Source organism: Psammomys obesus, unplaced genomic scaffold (assembly GCF_907164565.1).
Source record: "Psammomys obesus unplaced genomic scaffold, mPsaObe1.curated_primary_1811, whole genome shotgun sequence".
NCBI classification, from domain to species: domain Eukaryota; kingdom Metazoa; phylum Chordata; class Mammalia; order Rodentia; family Muridae; genus Psammomys; species Psammomys obesus.
Genome location: NW_026596046.1, coordinates 37,014,991 through 37,033,052, shown reverse-complemented (window position 1 = coordinate 37,033,052; position 18,062 = coordinate 37,014,991). Strand labels below are relative to the sequence as shown.

The following is an 18,062-nucleotide window of genomic DNA, read 5'->3' as shown; positions in this document are numbered from 1 at the left end:
GTTACATAAACTGTCCATGCCTTAATTTGATCATTGGTGTTTTGAAATTTAAATGGAAGGCTATATAGAGTATTTAGTTAAAAAAAAAAAAAAAAAAAAAGTAGGGCAAATTTAAAAATAAGCCTGGCTTTCTCTGCTTAACCGTTTAACTCCAAAGTCTACATAAGTGGGTAAGTACAACACAGACTAAAATTAAAAATAAATCTGCCAGCCTGTGTTAGGGTTCACCTTTAATCCCAGCACTCAGGAGGCAGATAGGCAGATCGCTGAGTTTAAAGCCAGCCAGGTTTACAGAGCGAGTTCTAGGACAACCAGGGCCACACAAAGAAACCCTGTCTTGAAAAAAAGAAAGAAAGAAACCTTAAAAATATCTACCAACACAACACCATTCTCTTAAGGTAAACAATGTGTATATGGCTCTGACGTCATTCTAAATGCTGACACCAAAATGGAGTTGGGTTAGGCATGGAATGGGTGTGGCAAACATACTTTATGTAGACTATATTCCTGCCTCAACATCTTTTCTGACTACTCTCAAATTAGTCCTCTCTCTTGGACATGCACAGACAGTTTGACCTAAGGAGCTGATTCGAGACTCTGACTGCAAATTCTACCACATTATGCCCCTCGGGTCTCTTTCCTTAAGCCCACGGGGCCTGAGTATTGTATCTCTGAAGCCTTTGCCTCAGGTTGCCGTATCACCAAGACAGGTGTTGACCTCACAATATTCAGATGAGGCCCAAGAGGTGTTTCTTACGTTTCCTTTCAGCCTTCGATGAAAAGAGCCTCAAGAATAGTTTGAGTAGCTATCACATCCCACAACCCCTCATCAATAGGGTTTGCAGCATAAGTCGTGATATACTTACCTCATTTTTTTATTCTCGCCCCTGTGCTAGAGAAGACATTTCCTGTGTTACCCAAACATAAGACAAGCATTTACCTGGTTCTCCATCCTTACCACATGGTGTCCATTTACCCTCAGCTTTTCTCCTGGAGAGCTGACTGACGCCACATTGGTGCAGAATCATCAAGAGTTTTTAGGGAGCCGGGTTTCTGAGGCTTGATATTTATATATGGTCTTTTTTAAATGAACCGTGAAACAGAAACCTTAGTAAAATAAAGGTATAGTGAGACGGATTTACCTAAATGACAATTTCCATTTCACTGTCAATAAAAACCTGTGTTGCACAGACTCAGCGAGTGAGACATCACTGACCGATGAGAGCAACGCTGAGAAGAACTCCAAAGTAAACGAGAGAAGAGTGCAAAGTATGCTGGGTATCCCTCAGACCCAGTCTGTGTTTAGGATGCTACAGGCTGGGGTTGAGCTTTGGTGCCTACAGACTCGAAGAAAAGTGAAGGACTCAGAATGCCCACACTCGTTCACCTCTGACCCAGACGCTACTCTGTATGAAGTCCCCTTTCATCCGAGGGCACCCCACATCACGCCCTGCTTCATCTTCCTGTCTCCAGCCCTGAGAACCTCACCTCATAACTCTCCAGATGCTCACAGCAGTTTCAGGTTAATGATATTCTTTTTTTAAACTTTTTTCCTTCATATTATTTTTCTTTCTTTATCAGCATTGCAAGAGAGGTATATGTGGTTTCAGTCTTTTCAAACTAAGGAACATTTGTTTTGATCAAGTATCTCTTCTTTAGAGTATTTAAATTTTTCTTGCAAACATCAGTAGTGACCTCCATTAAAGATCTGTTGTGAATCCAGTAACATTTTAAGCATCATTTCCTGTATGCTTACTTTTCAATTGGCTCTTTGGGTCACTCAAAACACCTGCTCTAAGATAAATAAATCTAAGGTGCAGAGGTTAATCCTCTCAACATGCACACGCACAGGCAGCCACAACTGCTTCCTGCTTGTTGGGGTGAATTCTTTTCAGAAAGCCCAGGCTCAAAACTCCTGAGACACCTCCATCCGTGCACTGTTGCGTTAAGCCCTGAAGATGCGTGTGCTATCTGGAGGGTCCATCATGGAAAAGGGGCCTAGGCAAATCATTTAAAATCAATAAGTAAGTCATAGCATAGGAGGTGATATCTTATTCCAAATAAAGGATGGAGGGATTCGTAATTAACATGCTTTGCGGATGAAAGCAGCTCTGCCCACTTCATTTGAATGCAGCCTTGCTGCCTGTGATAACCTCGTATCCCCAGTTGCCTCCCTCTACACCCGGACAGAGCCCCACCCGGCCCTCCAGCGTGGATTTTCCTCACAGTCGTGGACCTAAAATTATGTATGTACCATGCCAGTGTTGCACGTGCCTTTCATGCCTCTGTTTTGAACACAGTAACCCTACATACCTACTCCTCCTCCTGTACCCGCCAGCCCTCGCATCATTTCCAGAGGGAGCTGTGGGCATCCACAGTGCCTCCGAGCTGAACGGCCACCTCATATTGTATGCTTGGATGGAGAACTTGAAATCTTAGCTCTGAGGTGACCTTGGCCTAAAGACTTCTTAAATCAATCTCGGGCTCCTAATTCAGTTTTCCACGTAACAGATTTCCTCTTGCAAGATTTCCTCTCTGATTAAGGATGCCTCCTAGTCCCCATCTCTCACATCAAATGATGTGTAGATTCACATAAGGCCCTCTCCAGAAGCAGTGACATCACAGAAGCCACAGGAGACCAAAGACAATGGAGTGCCATCCTTTTCAAATGCCTCCTATTGGGAGACTCCCTTTCCCCTGAGATGCTCTGTCACCCTGGCTTCCCTGGACCCTGCTTCTCTTGGGCTCTGCCCAACAGCCAAACACTGAGACTCCTCCAGAGACTGGCTCTTTCCTGTGCTCAGTCCCTTGGGTGCTGAGAAGTCTGGAGCCTGGAGAGTGAATGGTGTCTCTGTCTTCTAGTCCCAGAGGATACCTAAGCATTAGACTAATAAATGATAAAGCATACATCTAGAAAGAAAATCAAATGTTCCAGTTTCTTTTTTCTTAGTACATTTACTTATTTATTTATTTTCTTATTTCTTATCGTGTGGGCATGCCCATGCCTCAGTGCACTGTAAAGGTCAGAAAACAACTCGCCTCTCCTGCGTTCATTTTCAGTTCTGGACCTTTCACTGAGGTTGCCAGGCAGCAAGTGCCTGTATGCTCTGAGCCATCTCACCATCCCCGATTACTTGTTTTAATTTTTCAATATTCCAAAACCTCTAAAGCATCGGTGGTCAACCTTAATAAGGCCTCAGCCCTTTAATACAGTTCCTCATGTTGTGGTGACCCTAACCATAAAATCATTTTCATTGTTACTTTATAACTGTAATTTTGCTACTACTATGAATAGTAATGTAAAATCTCATATTTCCCCTGGTCTTAGACAACCCCTGTTAAAGGGTCATGACCCACGGGTTAAGACCTGCTGAGATGTCCACATTTGATTATCACAGTCCTCTATGGCAGCTGCCGTCACTACACCCACATTTCACAGAAGAACATCAGACTCTGAGAAGTGCACAGAGCTACTGAGACCAGGAATGAAGCTTCAGATCCTACCCAGAACTCGTTTCACTGGCTTCACACAGTGAGCACATCCACGTGAGACCGTGAAGCCAGTGTGGCTTGGAGACCCTGGTCTCCGTTGGTTGTGAGTGGGATTGCTGCATCCTACGTGAATCCTGCCTCTCATGTTTCATAGATGACATTACTATCGCCACAGAAATTTTACTATCGCAATTTCCACTAACATTGCAGAGAGGTCTGAGTTTATCCATATTTTCACCCACAGTTGGTTGCTACTTCTTTTTTTTTTTTTTTTTTTTTTTTTTTTTTTTGGTTTGGGTTGGGTTTTGTGATCATACATACAGATCAAATGTATTACCTCACTGTAGTTTTAGTTTTCCCCTTTCTGATGATCAGTGATAAAAGAGCTTTACATATGTTAGCTGGTTATTTGTGCGTCACCTTTACAGAAATGTCTGTGTCGGTTCGACTATCCAATTTTCTTGTCATTGTTGTTGAATTGTAGGATTTCATCACTTACTGGAAAAGTAATTCTTACTAAATATATAATTTGAATATACCTTCTTTCATCCTGTGTGGTGTCTGTTTTTGTCTTTTGTTACACAAAATTGTTTCTGGTTTTTTTGTGGTTCCATCTCTTTTTCAATTTTGCTGCCATCACTTTTAGATATCATGTCCATAAAATCTTTGCAATGTTAAATATTTTCTCTAGTTTTATGCTTTCCAATCCTCCAATTAGTTCTTTACATTTTTCAATTAACTTTTGCATTATTAGAGGGTCTCCTCTAATAGTTTACGTTTGCATGTCCAGGGCTTGTATCGCCGTGACCAGTATCAGAGCCGTTAACCAAATATACCTGACAGTTGAGTCCTACTGTTCTGTCCCACTGTTATGTCTCTGTCTGTCTGTCAGTTCTACACCGATGGTTTTGATAGACTTAAAACCAAGGCCAATCCGGAAAGATGGGGACATGTCATGCTAATCAAGGTGACAGCCAACTTACTATTGCAGTTTCTCCCAGAACTTCGAATTTTAATGTCAGAGTGTGGTAGTAAATAAAAATGAGTGTTTGGGCTATATAAAGTTTATTATTAGCCCTGTAATTATTGTGGTGGTATAATTTGACCCACTATCACAAATAATAAGACACATACACCCGTTAGATTTTATAATTGCTTTATTTACCTTGGGCTGGGCAGATATTTCTACCTACACAATCTCAATAACCTCACCATCCATCTCCCAGCCCCCATCCAATGTCATCTGCCTTAATCATCCTCATCTGGGCTACCTTGCATCCATAAGCCCAATACGCTTGCTTGTATTTTTCATCTTGATGTTTTCTCCATCAACGCCATCCTGGGAGTCCTCCCTCCCAGCCCATGTGGTTCTTTCTCCATGCTAACCCATCTTGGCATCCTCCTGCCTCCTCTCTTCCCATCATCTGTCTGTCTCTTTCCTGAATTCTCCCATCCTCAAAAGCCCAGGAACCTTAGCCACCCCTACTACATTCTGCCCTGCCCAGGTATAGGCCATTTAATCAACCAATCAGGTAGGTTTACACAACAAAGATAGGCGTATCCAGGAAGCAAACAGATCTTGAGGGCCAGTAATATAATCTTCTGACCAACCTCTAACATCAGAAAGTGAATCTTACTAAGATTTTCAATTTCATTAAGAATCAAATATATGTGTCCTCCCCCAATAAAACTGTGTGACTAACAGAAGGGAGTTGAACCCAGAGCATTATTCTCTTCATCCCATGTTGCGAATTGGTTTTTTGTTTGTTTTTTTACTATGGTTCACATTTCTTTTTCCAGCTCATTCATTAGAAAGGGGCTGGCACCACTGACCTTGAGTTTACAAAAGACAAACTAAAATCTGTTTTAGGTGGAGAAGTTTTCTGCTCCAGGAAACAAATAAAATGAATTCACTAGTGAACCAGAGAGCAATATCTAACAGTTTCTAGCACAAAATAAAATGAGGAGAGGAACAAGTCTAAGAAAATTCTAGCAAGGAGAAAGGTAACAAACAGTAACTTTCGTCAACATAGGGACTGATGTTAGATTGGAATAAAGATTATTGAAAATACAGAAAGAAAACACCAAGTCACATTCTCTGCACAGACTGCAATCTGGTGTCATTCTAGATAAATAAACCAGAAGAAAACAGTCAGTCAAACCGTAGTGAGAAGTTGAGGTGCTATGGAAGGGCAGTCCACACCCGGAAATCAGTCTATGTGCAAAGATCTCAAAGACATCTTTGCCGTTGGCTGGAACATGTGAGGTATGAGAAGCTCTGTGTTCATGGACCTTGAGTGGATTGGTGACAGAAGCAATGCATCAGCAGATTCAGTGTGCGTTCCCGGATTTGTCTGGTCTTAATACCATAAATAATAGGGTTTAAGGTAGGTGGAATGATCAGGTACAAGTCAGCTAAGAGCACCTGGCTGTGCAGCGGAACTTTGTCCTGTCCCAGCCAGGCTACGTAAATGGATGCCATCCCAGGGAGATAGTACAGTGTCATGACCCCAACATGAGAGCCACACGTGCTCAGTGCCTTCTGCTGGGCATTCTTTGACGACAGACCAAAAACTGCCTTGAGAATCAGAGTATAAGAGGCAGCAATGAAGGCCACGTCTGAGCCCACAATGACGGAAGAAAAGATCAAACTGTAGAGACTGCTAGGCATGGGGTCCGCACACACTAACTTGGCCACAGCCATGTGTTCACAGTAGGAATGAGGGATTACGCTGGAGCCACAGAACGGCAAATGGCTCAACATCCAGCTCAGCGGAGTCATAAAAATAACAGCTCTAATGACGATAGTCACACATAATCCCAGCATCAGTTTAGGCGTGAGAATTCTCCTGTAGTGTAGGGGCTTGCAGATGGCCACATAGCGATCAAAAGCCATGGCCAGTAGCAGCCCTGTCTCCACAGCGGTGGCAGCATGGACAAAGTACATCTGAGTGAAACAGGCATTAAAGCTGATGGAGCTGTCCCCTGAACTGAAGATGCTCACCATCTTAGGCACCACAGAGGAGGCCATAACAATGTCCACAGCAGCCAGAACACACAGAAAGAAGTACATGGGCTCTTGCAGAGTGGAATCCACACAGACCACAGTGATGATGAGGGTGTTGCCGAAGAGAGCTATGCTGTACATGGCACTCAGTGAGATGGCCAGCCAAAGATAGGAAGACTGCCAACCTGGAATGCCCACCAGGAAGAAGGCGCCAGGGGACTCCATTGTGTGGTTGGGGGATGGCCCCAGCATGACTGGTCAGACTGCTGTCATCTCCTGTTAACTTATAAAGTACTCTAAGAGAAGCGACAGTCTTAAAAAACTGGTTCTTGTGTGTGATATTCACAAATTGATGAAATATTTTCACCTTGGTGGTATTTTCATGTCCTAAAAATTAGCATATTAAAAAGTAAATTCTGTAAAGATTCTGTGCTTCATTAATACCTGTTCACATCTGAACAGGTATTAATGAACAGGTATTCCACATCTTCAGTTTCTTCCTTCAAGCAGTTCCTGTTCTCTCTGTGTGTATGTGTGTGTGTGTGTGTGTGTGTGTGTGTGTGTGTGTGTGTGTAGGTGTGTGTGTGTTTCTGTCTGTCTTTTTCTTTATGCCTCCCTCCCTCTATTCCTGTCTTTATCCATCTCTCTGCTGCCCTCTATCTGTCTGTCTGTCTCTCTCTCTCTCTCCCCTCTTCCTGTTTGTCTTTGTCTCTCTCTGCCCCCTCCCTCTTTCCACCTATTACCATGCAGGCACTACATATTTGTTTTTACTTCAAGTTTTCATGAAATCATGTTGATCCATAATGATTTCATATTTATGATTCCAGTAGTCTACCTATGGCTTATGGTATACACTAAAGCATGCATATTTTATTTGTAATTTTGTGTGATCCTAGCCTGTGGAACAAAGTTAAGAGATCATGTATTTCTTATAGTCAGCTACTTCAACATAATGAATTATTAAAAGAATTTGCTCTTTTTTCATGATTGCTCAATTAAACAAACTTACTGAGGTCACATCATATTATAAACTCCTTGGAATAGTACCTAGAGAACTGGTGAAAGAACATTTTGTCAGTCAAAAATGCATTTCATGGAAAATATAGGTTCAAGAAATAAGGCCATTAGAAAATGACATAATCACTTTTCATAACAGACAGTGTTTTTTAATTACTTAAATTTTCTAAATTTGAGGCTCATTTTTCTTGAAGTAGTTTCAATTGCTAGACTAAATAATTACGTATTAACATCTTAGACACACATAAAGATGAACCTTCCATAGCTTTTCTGTGTCTTCGGTGTGTTTTGCCCCTTTTCATGCTAAACTGCCAAAGCGTTCCATAGACCTAGGAAATGTTATCCTTGTGAAAGTAAGCCAGGTTTTAATGAAAAACAGCATTTATGAGAAAATTTCTACATTGGTAAAATACAACAAATATTCATATAAAACAATATACTTGTGTATTTAAATGAGAAGCTTCTTCGTCTAATATCATATTACATCATACAGTCAATTTGAGATTCCCGTTAGGTCTTTCCGGTACTAACTCCTAGCAGTACATTTAACACAGCGTTAAAGTCAAGTAAACAATTACAAATACTTACCCCTGAAGAATGTATTATAGATTCACCTGGACAGTTTTGGTAAAGAAAACAAGATCAGCAAGTCCAGGAGCCGCACTCCAACCTTGGCAGCGGTTGTCTTTGCCCTGCACCTTCCTCATTCAGGTACTGCCGGGCACAGAATACGTACTGATTTTCCCGGATGTCCTAACATCAGCACTAGCATCACATTCGTGTGCTGAACCCTTTACTTCCCTTCCGTTTAGGTTGCTTATGTTCTGTGATTTCATGTGGCACTTGCATGTGTGTTCAAACCCACTGTATTCTGAGAACATATCACACAAGCTCCAGTTTGATTTGATGGAATCATCAGACCTGGAAATGTTGGTGGATCTTCTAGAAAGCCTTGGTTTCTCTAAGAGCACAGCACAAAATCCCTGCTGTTGTCTCATGCAAAATGTGTTATTAGAGAGCCAGAAAAACAAAGTGGCTAACAACAAGTGGCTCAAAAATCTTACTGTGCAAGGTGAAAAACCTAGCTTGTCACTAGCTAGCCATTGGCCTTGATCAAATCATGTACACATTCCAACCCTTAACTCGTACATTGGTGGGATAAAAATAATCATCCCCATATCAAAAGGGTGTTTTGAACTTATGTGAAAAGCTAAGCAAATTGCTTATTATACTGGTTTGAACAGCAGATGTCCAATAAGATATAGAAAACAAGAAACAACATTGCTTGTTCTGCTGGTATGCCCAGTCTACAGCCAGCAGATTTAAATGCCTATTCCTGAAGATTTCCTCCCGGCCCTCCAGTGAGCTACCACTGCAGAGCTCCCTATATTGATGCACTAGAATTTAGCAGAGAGCTTGGTACTCAGGTGTTCGATAGAGTATAACTAACTTTAATTATTTTACATGGATTGACCCTATAAATTGCTCTGAATCACAAACTCAGGTGGGTAAATGTGACTTGGAGACCTTTTTTAATTATTTTTATTTTTATTAATTACAGTTTATTCATGCACTGCCTGAAGGTTTTCTCCTGTCACCCTTTGATCTGCCATTGGAAGATATCTCACCAGGGATATGCACATGAGGCTCTAATCTGTAATTTGCTCTCTTTTGGCGGGGGGGGGGGGGGGGGTTGTTTTCATTGTCACTTTAGTGGAAAGGGACTTGCCCATCTATCTAACAACGCATTTCTGATAACAAAGAATGTGAAGTGTTATTTGGTTCTGCTTTTGTATAAAAATTCTTCCAAAGATGAGAGGATGGCTTGGAAGTGGGTATGATGAGAATCTCCTTGCCAGTTAAGTTGATATTTTCACTATTTGGCCTGTTATTCTCAACAGTCCACCCAGCGGAAATGGAAAGTCAGCTTAGCCCAGAACTAGACTCGAGATCCCAGATATGGACGAGACTATCTTAAGTCTAAATCGCTTCCTTCTCCAAACCCCTTATCTAAATATTGCATCACTAAAGCCTCAGCCTAGTCAGTTATCACATCAGTTGCGTGGCTTATGTTCTCTTAATAATAGACAAAAATAATCTAGGTTCACAAGCTCTGAGACTAGGCAGACTAGCCACGAAATCCCATGACTTCTAATCAGTAAAGGGTTTCAAGACTAAGCTCCATATTCTTACTCAAAGTTGTCCCCTTTAATTTCTCTTCTATGTGTCTGGTCCCTCCCTGGATACTTGTATAGTTCAGGCATGTGAGCATCTGTACTCAAATCCCCTGTGCTGCAGCAGACATTTTCTCTGTTATCTAAGCACTAGAAAAACCCTTACCTTCTTCTTCATCCCGGCCGTATGACAGACACTTGCCATTTCGGTGTCAGTCCTGGACAGTTAAGCTCTAATTGGCCTAACACCCAGGTGCCGGCAGCCACCTTGAACAAAATCTTCAGGAATTATCTGCAAAACCAAACGTGTGAGATCTCAATGCACATTATGAAACTTTGAAACAAACAAACCACAGAGTTGGGGAGAGGCCATTTAATGACGGAGACTGAAGGATATAAGCTCCACATGGTGGGTCTTAGGAACCTTGCTGTCTGTGTAGCCACAGGGATGAGACAACCTCAGTAGAAGAACAGATGAGGACAGATGAAAGCAGTCAAAACAGAACGGCGTTGAAGAGTGAAAACATTGCAGGATCCTCTAAGAGGCTATGTCTGCCCTGGGCGCCACAAATTCATAGTTCATCATCACTACCTATAGATTTGAGGAGAACCCCAAAGATCCACAATTCTCACTGCCCCATTCTTCTTTGACCCAAGACCTTTCTCTCCTAGCTGTCTGACAGTAATCCACCCTTTTGCCAAGGGCCTGGTCTGCTTACATGCTGCCTACTCTTCCTCTCTCCAGCCCTGACAACCTTACCACATCACACTTTTCTATGATCTTCTAAATTACTTACTTTTCCTATTAACCATGACTCATAGAGAGTTGAATGTGTTACAAGCCTTTTCCAAGAATGAGCATTGATTTGATCATTTTTCTTTGAATTTTTATCTCACTCAACCTATTATAAAGTATTTTTTTCCTCATGAAGATTAACAGTGCCAAGATCTGCTGACACCCTTGTGACTCCTCTTAGCATCAGTAATTGCCTCCTTAATTCTTTAGTTTTTAAATTCTATTTAAGGTGAAAGAGCTGCCAATGACAATCCTGTGTGCCTGCCCCAATGCCTCTCCCCACAGCTCAAACACACTGACACTCAGCCTATATCACATAGTCTTTTCTCATAGCTCCTCCAAGCCTTAAAACTGTCTCCCCATTTTTCCAAAGTTGGACTTCTCCTTCTTTTTGCTTTAAACACAAGTAATTTTGCATTCCTGTTCACTCTTCCATCTCCGCCAATCTGTCACTGCCAGCAGAAGCCTTTGGTGTTAGCAGTACCTTCCAAACCTGAACAGCCTCTACACTTTGGCAGAGGTCTTGAGCTTTTCCTTCCATGATCATGATCTGGTGCCGCATCAGCCCAACTTCCTGTTTCAGACACTTATGTGCCAGAGTTTTGTTCACTTAACTTTCTCTATCCATGCATGGGTGATACATATTTCTTTCAGAAATGAAATTTATTCAGGACCCTTCTCAGAAGCAGTAATCACCAGAGGAGACCAAAGAAAACAATGGAGAGTCAAGATGAGAACTATCCTTTTCAAAGACCTCCCACTGGGATCCCTCCTCCCATTATTCTATCATCCTGCTTTTTCCCTGGACACCCAATGTCTTTTGGCCTCTTCCCAGCAGCTAAACACCATAAATCCTCCAGAGTACTGGCTTTTCTCTGTGTTCCATCTGGAGGAGACTGCAGGAGGAGTCGTATTCCTAGTGAGTTAGCAGGCTTTGTTTCTTCAGGTCTCAGAGGATACTTGAACAACAGTCAGGTACTTAAACAGGAAAGAAAACAAAAGATTTGATGGAAAACCTGTATGAGCCAGGCCCCCAGAAAGATTCTTTTTGAGGTGTTTTCTCATTTCATCCTCAGTTCTCTGATTTTGCTACCATTGTGATCTCTACATGTTACAGATTTTGTGCAACAGAAGTCATAGAGCTAAGAAGTTAGAGTCTCCAGCGTTAGAGTCTAGTCATTAGTACATCTCCCATTGCTTAACATCTGCTCAGACTAACAGTATAATTGATATCTCAAATTCACTTCAGCATTCCTCAGTGTCTCCTGGAGAGTCACGATGGCCTCTATCCATTGAATATCTCTCATGACATTCCGTTGTCAAGTTCTCTTTGAATAGACAAGATCTCTGAGTTCAAGGCTAGCCTGTCTACCTACTGAGTTCCAGGCTAGCCAGAGCTACACAGTTGAGAGTCTATCTAAAAAACAAAGAAGTAGTATGTGAGCACTGAGCAGGTAGCTCAGAAGTAGAGGGCTTGCCTAGCAGGCACAGTTGAAAATGTGTGAAAAATAAGACAGTAGTTGATGATTTTGAAACCAGAAGACAGAGAGACCTCCAATGCCCATAGATTGTTAGGATTAGTACTGTTGAATACAGTCTGGGGATCTTGATTGGGTTCGTTGTCCCTGCCAATTAAAGATTTAAAAAGAAGGGAAAACCTCCAGCTCAGCAGGCAGCAGTGAAGAAATCTTGAGCACCATAAACAAGAGCAGGTAGAGTCAGCAGGTGAAGTGAAGCGTTTATTTATGTGTGTCAATGCAGCTGACTCACACAGAGATTAAGAGTCTTCACACAGCACACTTGGAAAGCCAAATATCCAGTCTCTTCTCAAGGGCTGTTTTGTTCTGCTTTGTTTTGTTGTGTTTTGTTTTGTTTTGTTTAAGTCTCTGAAGAGTATTCCTCCCCTAATTTCTGGTTGGTCAGTTTGAAAAAAGACGGGATGATTGATTGGTCCACAGCTATTGTGTAGCATGTCCAGATCAAGCCTTTAACTTCCTGACCCAGGCCATCAGCAAGAGTCTTGCCCATCAGAGACAAGAGCTTACAAAGCCTTTGTTTTAAGCTGCCAGGCTTTGTCTCAGGTCTAGAGGGTAAGGAAGAAGCTGGCCACATCGGAAGTTCACTGCCTTTATTACCTAGTCATGGCCCCTCTCCCAACCTGTCTGCCTGCCAGAGAATACGTCGGGAACTCCTTTTCTCACCTCGTGAAGACAGCCAGTCTATCAAAACCAGTCTATATATTTAATGACATTCAATGTTACTCATCACGGAAACTGAAAACATAACCTTAAAATTCATCTGGAAACACACACACACGCACACACACACACATAGAATAGCCAAAACAATAAAAATTAATAATAATAAAAGCACCGCTGGAAGCATCCCCATTCCTGATTTCAAGCCACACTACAAGCCATGGTTATTAAACATGACATGGCACTGGCACAAAACCATTTGATCAATGAGCTAGAACTGAGGGTCCAGACACGAGCCGCAGCCCTACACCCACCTGATCTTTTGACAAAGAGGCCCAAAGTACACATGGGATAAAAGATTAATGATGTTAGTCAAACTTGATAGCAGCGTATAAAGGGATGAAGCTATCTCTCACTCTGTAGAAATTTCATTTCCAGTGGATGAAGGTCCCTTATACAAATCCTGATACCCTGAATCTGTTAGCAGAGAAGGTAAGGTAGAAAACACCTTTCAACTTATAGACACAAAATTTAATATATACTTTTAAACATAAGCACATGTAATAACTTTCTTAATAGGGCTCCAGTAGTGCAGAAATTAAGACCAACAAGTGACAAATGGAACATCACAAAACTAAAATCTTCAGGACTTCAAGGACACCACCAGTTGGATGAAGAGGCAGCCTACAGAACCACCAAGAAAAAAAAAAAAATAACTCAATTGAAAAATGAAGCATGAAATGAAGCAGAATTCTCAAAAGAAGAAATAAAAATGGCTGTTTGTTAATTTATGCTCGAGTGTTTCTCCCTCCTCCCCACCAATGGCTGCTTTATAGTTCCCTGGATCATACAAGTACAATGTCCTTAGCTATCAGAGAACTGCAAAATAAAACTGCTCTGAACTGGGCAGTGACGACACACACATTTAATCTCAGCACTTGGGAGGCAGAGTCAGGCGAATTTCTGTGAGTTCAAGGCCAGCCTGGCCTACAGGGTGAGTTCCAGGACAGCCAAACTACACAGTGAGACAGTGAGATCCTGTCTCCAAAAAAAAAAAAAAACACAAAAAACAAAAAAAATTTTAAAAACTGCTCTGAAATTTCATCATACTCAAAGAGAGAATGGCTAAGACTTTTTTAAAATGCTCTCTTGGAGGTGAGGAAAATAGAACCCTTGTTTACTGCTGGTAGGAATACAAACTGGGACCACTACTGTGGACGTTAGTGTAGACGGTACTAAAACAGCTGTGGCTAGAGCTTTTGCATGATGCAGCTATACAACTCCGGACATACGCCCAAATGACTCTACCACTTACTACGGAGATATTTGGTCAGCATCTCTATGCACTGGTGCTCACAATAACCAGGAAGTGGAACAGCCTAGATGTCCAGTCGATGAATGGTTAATGAAAATGTGATACATACAGTTTTTGAAAGTTCATTCATCTATGAAGAAAAATAAATTATGAAATTTACATGTAAATAGATGGATCTGGAAAGCATTATAATGACTGGGGTGACAAAGACTCATAAATGCCACGTGTTCTCTTTCATATACATCATATATAATATCTTTGAACCTTTAGATTTGTGTGTTTTAAATTGGAATGCCCACAGATGTCAAGGAACAAGTAACAGGCCATGAAAGTGATTCCAAAGGAGGGAGGGTACATCACAAATGGTCTTAAGGGAGAAAGAGTAATAATTAAGCAGGATACATTAAGGGGGTGAGGGATGGGAAAGCAAGATAGAGGAAGGGGCTAAGAATGGTTAAGTAACGCTAAAGACCCTTGAAAAAGCCATAGAGAAAACTACTATGGAAACTTCGTAAGATATCTACTCATACATATATAAAAATAGTTTCAATGGAGTTACCTTATAATGAATTGGAGGAGCAATGCCTTTCCAGATACCATAGGCTATCAAACTAAAAGCTTAGTGTCACCTAGTGCCTATCTCTTTTTGAGTTGTTGGAGTCCCACAGATATCCAGAACCTTACAAAGTATTGCCACTGTTCTTGATTATCTCCAGAGCTTGATAGTAAGACTTTATTGATGAAGATACAACATGCTCCAATTATAGGACCCAGAGAAATCAGGTTGGTACTGACCCAGAAGCTTTGTCTGTAGAGGCTAGCTTTCATGGTTTGGAAGGTGCTATGCACAGTACTCTTGGAGAACAGTAATCAGCAGTCTGACTCGGATGTGAACACTGCAAGCGGCAATAACAGCTGATCTGGCAAAATAGATCCCCTGGTGCATAAATGGTATAAGAATAACCACTCAGTTTCTGATTGCATTTGCTCCACAAAACAGAACTCATTTCTTGTACTGTTAAATAGACTAAGAACCACTGGCTGAATAGCTCATGGCCTCTAAGGGAGAACCTAATATTGTTATTCTGCTAGATAGACATAGTGTTAAAATTGTGTCCTATGTATTTATCTTTATACAAGCAGATTTCTGCATCTCTCAACTCTCATCAAATAAAGTTCTTTTTGCAGTAGATGTTAATTAATGCAGAGTCACAACTGGTCAATGCACAGAACAATAAGTTGTGGAGTGGTTAACTCTAAATGAGACATATGTACCATTCCTCTTCCCCTCAAGATGCATGGATCATCTCAGAAGTGGCAGGAAGCCTAAAAGATCCCAAATCAGCAAATGACTACTTCAAAACAGAGTTTTCCAGACATGGCAAAGACATGCCCTACAACTCACAGTCGCCATGACTGTGCGCACAAGATCTGCAGAAGACCACGCCTCTCAAAATCCAGACATGCACGGAAGAAGGAGTCATGAACTCCCTTTCTCCCCAGCGGAGGAACTCCTGCCAATCCAACGACACTGTGAGGGAGAGGAAGTCAGTTTCCTCAGGGATTCAGCCTCTGACAGGATACACATGCTCCAGGCTATGCCCTACACCAATGTACACACTAGCAGTAGTAAGTGGATCCAGTGGGTTTTGTTGTTTTTTTTTTTTTAATGATCAAATGAAATTGGAGGGGAATGTGGTAGTAGGGAAAGGGAAGATTTTAAAGGAGAGGATGAAGTGTAAATTTCCTTCCAAACATATTATATGCATGTATAAAATTCTCAGCTAATAAAACACTTCTAATAAGAATTTCTGCTTGCCTTATACAAAGATGAGGAATCATCCAGTCTGCAGAAAAAAAATGTCCACTTTCATTGGGTCAAGAGAGAAAAGGTGGGACTGCTATTACTACCCTAAGTGTGTAATAGAAAATCTAGAAACACGTTAACTATAAAAAAGGAGCGACGCCACCAAAAAGACACATATATTAAGAACATGTATCTGATTTAGTCGCATCATAGAAACACTTCACTCAGTGGACCCCTAGATACAGAGAAATGTAGTTTGATCCTATAACAGTTTTTTTTTTCTCTACTTGAAAATAAAGTATTTTCTAATTTTATTTATTTGGGGGGAAATTAATACATGAGTACATTATTTACATCAATATTCTCCCTTTCCTTCCTCCAATTCCTCCTGTGTTCCTCCCACTTCTCAAATTCACAGCGTCTTGTTCTTTAATTATAATCATTACATCTATGTCTGTAAGTTTATAAGATAGACCATTGAGATGATTTGCTGAGATGTGATTGGGATGACCTTTTGAAATTGGCTAGCCTCTTCTACGGAGCTGGTCACAGGATGAAAGAGTATTTTACATGACTATTTCTTCAGAATTACTATAGGACTTATTGGGTCTTTCTTGATGTAATTATTACTTAATTGATAAGTAAATAAAATAACTTTAATTAGTTGGAGAACCAATAAGTTTTATAGAGGTTGCCTTCAAGAATACACACAACTGATGGACAATGACACAATTAAAATAATTCTTATATTTAATATAAGAATGTATGCTTATATCGTCTGTCGAGACAATTTATCATAGCTTATGTTCATCTCTACTGTCAAAGAATAAAAAAGTATGTTACTCAATTAAATTGGATTTTATGATACCACATATCAAATGCCTACATTGCAAAATGTAAAACAGAACAAGAATTACCTGCGTTTTGTCTGCACAAACCTTTCTTGACCTTGTATTTTACTAAATGTGCAAAATCTGATTTCACCATAGCTGCTAAATGTGACCTATGGGTCTTTCCACTGTCTACTTATTCCGTATCTGGTATGGCTCTACCCCACTAGGCCATGCCCTTTCTCCGCTGGAACACTTGGCTGATCCGTCTGCGTATCTGCTTGGTCTTCACACTGTAGACAATGGGGTTTAGCACAGGGGGAAGGAGAAGGTAGACATTAGCCATGAGCATGTGCACAATTGGTGATAAGTGTTTCCCAAATCTGTGGATCATGGTGGCACCAATGAGAGGGACATAAAAGAGAAGCACTGCACAGACGTGAGAGAGGCAGGTGTTGAGGGCTTTGAGCCTCTCGGCTCTGGAAGCAATGCCCAGCACTGTCTTCAGGATGAGTACGTAAGAGAAGAGGATGATGAGAGCATCGAGCCCTAATGTGAGGATGACAGCGATGAGGCCGTAGAGGCTGTTGACTCGGGTGCGGGCACAGGCTAGTCTCATTGCATCTTGGTGAAGACAGTATGAATGAGATCAAACATTGGAACGACAGAAGGGCAGAAGGGCAGCCGCTTTATAAGAAAGGGCACAGGGAAGACCACGCAGACTGCCCGGGCAAAAACAACCAGTCCAGTCTTCCCAATGAGGCCATGAGTGAGGATGGAGGAATAATGCAGAGGGTCTCGGATAGCCACACATCTGTGGAATCTCAGGGGCATTGGACCAGAAGATACTTAGCATAGAGGGCAAGGTTGACAAGGAGAGACTAACGTCAGTCATCGCCAAGATGCAGAGGAAGTAGTACATAGGCTCATGGAGACTCTGCTCTACCTTGACAACTGCCAGGACGGTGCCATTTCCCAGGAGGGTTAGTGTGTAGAGAAATCCCAGGGGAAAGGCCATCCACGGGTTCTTGTCTGGCATCCCGGGGATGCCTGTCAGAATGAAACTATGGTGATTGGCTTGTGAAGCATTTGAGTCCATCTTGCTGATGTCAGCAATTGATTTAGCTGGTCTCTCTCACTTGACTCACAACTCCTAAATTGAGAAGATAGTTTTATATGAGATGAGCAAATGGCTTTATAAACATAAAAACACATCACAGAAAGTACTTGGGTTAGCAAATATTGCCTAGGTAATTTTTGCTCCACTTTATGTTTCAGCTTACATCCTTTCTCTGAGTATATGTATTTACTTTACTATGCCCTTAATCCACTGTTTACAATGAACTATATGTCATGAAAGACACATAAATGGATACGAAAATGTCAAAACCACACAATTTTTACAAACCTAATTTTAAGAGAGCAA

At 41.4% G+C, this 18,062-nt stretch overlaps 1 protein-coding gene and 1 pseudogene across 1 annotated transcript; both read right to left on the bottom strand.

The window, feature by feature from the left end:
• Nucleotides 1–5,776: 5,776 nt before the first annotated feature.
• Nucleotides 5,777–6,751, bottom strand: LOC129688719 (olfactory receptor 52I2-like). Its single transcript, XM_055623683.1, has one exon. It carries the CDS (start codon nucleotides 6,749–6,751, stop codon nucleotides 5,777–5,779), a length of 975 nt encoding a protein of 324 aa, XP_055479658.1.
• A 10,111-nt stretch (nucleotides 6,752–16,862) lies between these two features.
• On the bottom strand, nucleotides 16,863–17,735 carry LOC129688646 (olfactory receptor 51H1-like; annotated as a pseudogene).
• Between the last annotated feature and the right edge of the window lie 327 nt (nucleotides 17,736–18,062).